Source organism: Eucalyptus grandis, chromosome 3 (genome assembly GCF_016545825.1).
Source record: "Eucalyptus grandis isolate ANBG69807.140 chromosome 3, ASM1654582v1, whole genome shotgun sequence".
NCBI lineage: Eukaryota > Viridiplantae > Streptophyta > Magnoliopsida > Myrtales > Myrtaceae > Eucalyptus > Eucalyptus grandis.
In genome coordinates this window covers 52,095,732-52,104,017 of record NC_052614.1, presented here as the reverse complement: position 1 = coordinate 52,104,017, position 8,286 = coordinate 52,095,732, and the positions used below count along the sequence as shown (strand labels likewise).

General features: G+C 38.2%; 1 protein-coding gene across 1 annotated transcript; it reads left to right on the top strand.

Annotated features, from left to right (window-relative positions):
- The first annotated feature begins 5,701 nt into the window (after nt 1-5,701).
- LOC104439873 (EG45-like domain containing protein) lies at nt 5,702-7,003 on the top strand. The gene is made up of 3 exons (XM_018871149.2): nt 5,702-5,862; nt 6,362-6,641; nt 6,725-7,003. Exons 1-3 carry the CDS (start codon nt 5,757-5,759, stop codon nt 6,729-6,731), a joined length of 393 nt encoding a protein of 130 aa, XP_018726694.2. The 5' UTR covers nt 5,702-5,756; the 3' UTR covers nt 6,732-7,003.
- The last annotated feature ends 1,283 nt before the right edge of the window (nt 7,004-8,286 follow it).

Below are 8,286 nucleotides of genomic sequence, written 5' to 3'. Positions count from 1 at the left end.
GTTGTTTCCATGTAACTCTACATCACATAACGGTTGAACAATCGGTCATTTCATTTTACTACTTTACTCGCCATACGACAGTTAGGGATGGAGCTTCAACAGTTGTCGGAGCAGTTGATTAGCGACAACATACTCAAATTCAATCTTGATGCATGGAAATATTGTTAAGAAAAGCATTACATGCTAGTAAAACTAAAAGCTTTTTCCTAAAAACTAAGCTTTCTCTTTCGCAAAGTGGGTTTTCCAAGTAAATATAAAAGCCTAGAAGAAAAACGGTATCAAATATATATTTCTTGCGTAATTCCTAAGACACAACAGACAAACAATAACTTAAGTGGGGGTCGCCCACTGAATAAAGAGATCCCCCTTGAGCGTAATACCAATGAATGGTCAACAAAATTTCAGATTAAGGTACGTCACTAACGAGGATCTTTGTCGATTACATTGAAGTGGGAGGGAAATAATGTCCAGATGAGCAGAGATCAGCACATGCATCTTATCCAAGACTAAACCTAAAAAATCTTTAAGGATATCTAAGATTTCGAGGTGACGTTTCGGAATCTTGAATTTCCACCAATGGGGCTTTGTACTCGTGCTCAAAAAAAGTTGCTCGCGTTGTCTACGGACTATTACATAATTCGTGAAATTGGGTGGTGGATGCATAGGAAGTGCTTTGAGAATCATCAACTGATGAAGAGTTTTATTTAATCGATCAATCCATGCGAAAGCACTCCACTCCCACGGTTTTATCTTTTAGTTTTCTGCTGTAACCCACCTTTTGTAGTCATAAGTTCTCTCCTCACCACTTTCTGGTGAATGCATGACGGGCGATGCAATATAGTAACATTTTGCATTAGCAACCTCTAAAGTTGAAGACCTCAAGTGGTAAAGATAACATCTTCTGATTCATCGCAAAGGGGAAGAGAAGAAACGATAAAACTCCAGCGAGCCTATGAAAGTAAAAGAAATTGTGGGCATGCGGTCTTTCAGTTCCCAACGGCAAATAAACGACATGTGCTCATTATGCGTTTTGGTTATTATGGGAGAGGGACTATAAATAGACAAAGATGAACAAGTTTGTCTTCCACATTTGCCAGTTGGCTTCGAATTTGCGACGAAGAAAGATGGGTCAGATTGTAATGGCAATAGTAGCTCTCTTAACCTTAATAAGGAAAGAAATGGGTATATTTGTTTTTAGAGGAGCTTTACTAGCATAACCGTCTTTGGGCTACTCTAAAAATAACATTTTAATGTGAGGCAAATTTTTTTGAAGGAGTGGGCCCAATAACAATTTATAATTATTTATTATTTGATTTTTTTTTTATCCAGAATAGACTGTTATTTTAATAGTAAATAAAGATTATCACGTAATCCTTAAGATGTAGGAGTCCCTACTGCTTCCCATGATCCACCATACACCCATAAGTCCAAACCCATGTTATATCTTCTTCTTCTTCTTCTTCTTCTTCTTCTTCTTCCAGTCTTCAAACTGATTCAATCAGCAGAACTTAGGTTACGTTTGGTTTAGCTTTTCTAAGGGGCTTTCAGCCTCCAAAACCCCTTAGAGAAATGTTGGAGGGTTAGGCAAGTATTTTGAAATAAATTTCGGACAAATGCTAGTATTGGGAATGCAAAAAGCCTAATGCTACTCTACCCAGCCTTGCGAAGTAACATTTGCAAAATGTTAAAACTAATATTAAAATATTAATTTTCTTTCAAAACTACCCTCATTAATTCTTTCGTTTTTTATTTTTTTATTTTGTCTCTTCTTGTAATTGTTCATCTTCTTCACGCAAGGGTGACCGGCGAGTGGTTGGCGAAGGCTTGGCGAGCTTGAGTTGCCTGAGATCACCCGACCTCAGGCAGACCGCGCTTGGGTCGCGCAACCCTTGCCGAAGGTCACCAATGGTCAGGCCACCTTAGTTGATGGCCATTGGCGCTAGATCTGGCTCATGGCGGCCATAGCTCTTCATTGGAATTGGCAAAGAATTTGGATCCTTTTTTTAAAAAAATAAAAAAAAAAAAAAAAAAAATAAAAAAAATATACACCCAAAACCCATTGCATTTGTTTTTTTTTTTTTTGTCAAGACACTATTTGAACTCAAATCTCTTTGCAAAGAGTTTTTACCAAACACAATTTACATATCCCCAAAGGACCTTGGACATCATTTGCATTGTACCCAAAGTCCATTTACAAAGTTGAACCAAACTCACAATATAGGATCATGTGTGCAATGAATATTTGTTTAGCATGCTGGCTAAGAAGATGGAAATATGGTCATACGTGACGTCGGGCATTTTTTATAAGTATACAATATTTGATTATTCAAGAGGTTTGAGTTTCCAATAAGGCGAGAATGACACATGACATTTCATAAAATATCCCCACAAAAACAACAGAATAATACTTTCTCGTCATATATCAAGTATCTCTCTTAATAAAAAGATTCACACATGATATAACTTCTATAGGTAATATATGACTGTCATAATCTTTTTTTCTTCGTCATTTTCTTTTGAGGGGCAACAACCAGATGCAATGGGTATAGGGCAGACCAGTTTCCTCCAGGGAATCTGTTCGTGGCGGTGAGCGAAGGGTTGTGGGACAACGGAGCAGCCTGCGGGCGGCGGTACCGGCTGTGGTGCCTGAGCGGCATCAACAGGCCGTGCAAGGACGGCACGGTGGACGTCACGTCGTGGATTACGGCCCCAAGTCTCCATGCCCCTCCACCATCCTCTTATCCACCAATGGCTTCTCCGCCATCTCGGAATCTCCCTCCGCCAAAATCAACGCCGAATATATCCAGTAAAATTTCTAATTCTCTGTCTGTCTGTCTGTCTCTGTCTCTGTCTCTGTCTCTGTCTCTCTCTCTCTCTCTCTCTCACGTATTTTTGGTACTCCAACAAGTTTGACGTTGGATGAATCATTGGCCTTTGTTCTTGAATGAAGGATATGATCAGGTTTCTCTGTCCAAGGAATGAAGACTGCAAGAGGAAGCTCTAGTTAGAACTTTGTCCTACATTATCAGAATTCAAATGTTATCCTTGACATATGTAGATGTTTGCATCTTCAAAGTGAAAGAAAGACCCGTTGGTTAAGCTTCTGAGCGAAATTCTGTTTTGTGCGATAGGAAACGATCGTTCATGGACTCGCCATCGAAGTAGTTGTTCACGAACTACTGAATCATCACGACCATAAAATGAAGGAAACAATCGCGTGCCATATTTTGTTGCCATTCGATTTGGCAAGACACACATTTCAACATAAATCAAAGCTAAACAACCTTTAGAGAAACTCCTATTTCAACCATTAATAGATATCTTCAAATTTCTACCTTCAAAGAAATTCAACCTCAACTGGTCCTCCAAAATTCAAGTGATGTTTTCGACTAAACAAACGAGGCATTAGTCCTGTAGGAAATCCAAGCAGGCAATGATAAGAACATTCTTCATTGTTAGTGAAAAGTATTGACGCATTTTCGGAACGAGGGGTGGGTAGTAGATTAATTAGAAGTTTGAGGTTCACTCACTATAAAGAGAAAGCAAAAGCTTCCACCATATGAAAAATCGTGATGTATATATTGGAGTGCACATTAGTAGACTGACATTAAGGGAAAAGTATCAAAAAAAATTCTAAACCTATTATAATTATACTAATTCAGTTATAAATATTTTGTAATCGTGTTAATTTAGTCTTAAAATTTTTTGCAATTGGCTAATTCAATCCTAAATCTTTTCAAATATGCTAATTCAGTCAATCCGGTCAATTTTGGCTGGCAGACGCTGACGTGGATAATTTTCAATAATATTTTATTTTTTGATTTTTTGATTTTATTTTTTGATTTTTCTTTTCTTCCTTCTTTGCTTCTTTTCCCCATAATGGCTTGGTGAGGGTAGCGGCCCTCACCTAGCCTTGCCCAGATCTGGATGAGGCCTAGGGGCCGCGAGCAAGGTGGCTTCACCTAGATTTGGGCAAGGCCAGCCTCACCATGGCCACTCGGGCCACGGGTGAAGGTGGCCTAGCCCACGGCTGGCGAGCCATGGCTGCCTTTCCCTGGCGAAGGTGACCACACTTAGATTTAGGCAAAGCTGTTCCATCAATAGTTGGCAAGGGCTTCACGGCTCTTGCATAGTGGCCGACGAGCCTTGCCATCCATCGTGGGGGAAAAAAAGCAAAGAAGGAAGAAAAGAAGAAAATAAAATAAAATAAAAAGAAAAAAGATTAATAAAAAAAGATATTATTAAAAATTGTTCATGTTAGCGTTAGCTAGACCAACAGGCGTTTATGTCAACGCCAATTGACCAAAATTGATCGGATGGATTAAATTGGCACAATTCAAAAAGCTTAGGATTGAATTGATATGATTATAATAGGTTTATAACCTTTTTGATAATTCTTCCTTAATAACTTTATTGGCAGATCTTCACAAAAAAAAAAAAAAAAAAAAAACTTTATCGGTAGATTCTCTAGTGAAATCCGACTTCGAGTGCGTCAATATATTCAGTAGGATTGCCTTCAATAAAAAACTTAGAGCTACTAAGTTATGGACTAGCTAGTATATATTAATTGCTTCATATCATATTAATTTTTGGATGTAATACAATTTAACATAATATGCACGTGCATGCAGTAAGGAATTGCAAACCGGTTCACGATAAGCCTCCAGCTATGATCTCACTAAAGGGTGGACAATGATAATTTCCTACTCCACACACTGTTGCTTAACACGATGGTTTTCGCAGATAATGCTCACTATGTCAACCGTTGATGCGCTTCTCTAATCAATAAATGATTTGACATATTTCAGGCTATAACGTGGACTTCCGATGAGAGAGCCGTCAAATCTTTCTCTATTATTAGTAGTGAAAGTCGCATGCGCATTTCCAGACCTACTCTTGTTTGCCCACGAGATAACTCATCAACCCATTAGCCGAAGTTCAAAGCAGTTTTGCTTCTAGCTTCACATCCACAAAGATCAATCAACCAGAGGTGTTTCACTCAATCATTGAGCCGCCGCTGCTGCCTCCGGGGCAATTCGATTCGATTTTCATCATTTTCTCATCACATATGCCATTAACTTTATTAGACTTCATGCCATCTTTGTGCTAAGCTATTTAGTGAATACTACTAATTGGAACATGACAGCACCTCATGCACATTTGAGCAGTTCCTCATAGTGTATATTAGGGGGTCATCAGCTGATCCAATCTGTACTGGCCAAATAGTTTTCTCTTAGTGGTAGCATTAGTTTATGACCGAAAGAAAAAGGTGGTAGCATTAGTTTAAAAGGAGTGCCTTATGCTTTGTGAATGCAAAGGTTTAATTATATATAGAAGTTGCAATTTTAGACGAAACCATCCTGCGGATGTGTAAAGTTGAATGAAATCATCCATTTTTCCCCGAAAACTTTTTGCACTTCTAATACTATAAAACTTTTCTCATATGTAAAGCTAGCCTCCAACGGGTTGTATTAGGAATGTGGAGATGACATCAATTCCAACTGAACGAAAAGGCATGGAAACATAAATTGAAAACGTATAAGATTAGAGCTTCAGATAGCATGAATGACAAAAAACCAATAAAAAGTCATCTTTGTGCGTGGAGAGAGAGAGAGAGAGAGAATTAAGTTGAAGCATGGACAAGACTTAATTGGTATAAATAAGATCAAAACGGGAGATTGCTTAAGAACCGGAAGCCTTCTCTCTGACCACCCTCAGTCTAGGCTCTATGCTGATGCTATACTAGCAAGAACAATATGAAGTCACTCTTTCCAAGTCTCAGTCTAATAATCTTGTGCTTAGTTATTCTGAGAGTTCATGGGGATGTAGGAACTGCCATGTCATATGATCCGCCATATTTGCGTAAGTACAAAGTCAATTCTATTTTCATGTTCCGACATCTTTCTTATTTTACCTTTATTCAGCATTGCAATAACCAAAGCTCTGCTATCACTTTGTGTTGGGTGATCTTGTTCTCCCTCACTCCAAAAGTTAGCTCAAAGAGTGAGATTTTTCCTCATACTTATAAATCGATCACCAGTCCCTTCCACAATTGATGTGGAACAATCTTAACAATTTTCTCCTCACACATTGGGCTTGGGTCATAGTTGCAACAATCCCTAGCTCTCTCATGTAACTGTGTAGTCAAATGTCAAGATGGAGGGAAGAGAAGAAAATAGAAAGAAACCTTTGATGGAATTTATGACCCACAAACCTTATTAATGCTGCTCAGAAATCAACTAGGACAATTTGCAACATGAGAAATTTCTTGTAGTATCCTACCTCTTGCATGTAATCTGAAAAGGGTGCATAAGAAAAACTTACTTTAGCTTTGTTGATTTTTTCTGGTCCTAATGTGTAGCCACAAGGTGCAAGGGATACGACCCGGATCAGTTCCCTGAAGGAGGGTATTTCATTGCAGCGAGCGATGGCTTATGGGACAATGGAGCAGCCTGCGGACGACGGTATCGAGTGAGATGCATTAGTGGACCAAAGAGGCCCTGCAGAGAAGCAACCATCTTTGTTGAAGTGGTCGATTTCTGTCGAAGCAATGTGTGCCCTGCAACAATGACCCTATCTACCAAGGCTTTCAATGCTATCTCAAGATACCTGGATGCCAAGATCAATGTTGAATATACACAGTAAAAATATCTTGTCTTTCTCTCAATCTAGAGGCAGAATAAGTTTCACGATCATGCTTATCAGGACTTTCTCTTGCGTGCAGGGTTTGATGAGAATGCGAGCCAAGATTGGAAGGTTTGTTTCAATAAGGAATAAAGACATACAAGCTCAATAAGGAATAAAGACATACAAGCTGTACAAGGATAAAAATCCTGATGACAACACCAGTACCATCATGTCTTTTGTTGCGAAGGTAGCTTCATATGATAAATAACCAAGTTACACATGTAGAAGATGTTAGTCTCACTTGCCCCATGACAACATGTATCCACCCAGTGAGGAATTGTCTTGACTATGAAATATAAGGGTACATTTAGTAATATTTCTGTTCCCGAGAACAATTTATATTCACAAATATATATTTTTTTCATTTTTATTTTTTAGACAAGTTTTTCAGCAGAAGAACGCGTTTGATATGATTCTAAAATTTATATTTTTGAAATATAAAAGAACAAAAAAAAGTTTGGTATGACCTTCAATTTCTTTTGTGACATGGAACTTTTTTTAGTTTTCTAATTTTTTTCTTTTTCCTCCCTTCTTCTTCCTAATCGAGTTGGTCATTGAGGCCTTGGTAATGGCTAGTGAGTGGCCATAGACAAGGGCAATGAGGTCAACCTCGCCCAGTTACCGTCAAATCTGTGAGGTCGGCTTTGCTTAGTCATGGTGAGGCCGACCTTGTAGTGGCTGGGCAAGGCTCGACCTCAAGCCTCGCCAACTATTGCCGAGGCCAAAGGATCATCTAACGAAGGAAGAAGAAGCAAGGAAAAAAAAAAAAAAAAAGAAAAAAATATTATTTTAGAAATTATTATTGAGAACGAAAAATTAGATTATTTTTTTGTTTTTTTGTTCCAAATATGTTCTCATGTCATTGATCTATTCCAAAAAATAATAAAAAAATTAATTCACATTATCAAATATATTTTTGTTCTTTTTCTGTTCTGAACAATAAAAAAATATAAAAATAGAATAGTTATCAAATAGATCATAATTATATTAAGGACTAAATGTGCTTGTTTGATCAAGAAATGATTTGACATATTTCAGTCTATAACGTGGACTTCCTACGAGACAACCGTCAAATCTATTTCGATTATTAGAAGTGAAAGTCGCATGCGCATTCCAAGACCTATTCTTGTTCACCCACCAGAACACTAATCAACCCATCAGCGTCAATTCGAAGCAGCTTTCGCTTCTAACCTCACACCCACGAGATCAATCAACAAAAGATGTTCCACTCAATCACTGAGCCGCCGCTGCCCCCCGAGGCAATTCGACTTAATCTCTTCATTTTCTCGTCACATATGCCATTCACTTTTTTAGACTTCATGCTATCTTTGTTTAAACTAACATATCTAACTTGCTATCCAGTGGATACTACCTTTTGGAACATGACAGCACCTCATGCACATCTGAGCAGTTCGTCATAGTATATTAGGGGGTCATCGGCCGATCATATCTGTAGTGGCCGAAAGCGCATTAGTTTATGGCCAAAGGAAAAAGGTGGCGGCATTAGTTTATAAGGAGTGCCTCATGCTTTGTGAATGCAATGGTCTAATTATATATAAAACTTTCATATAGGACGGAACCATTTTATGAACATGTAAC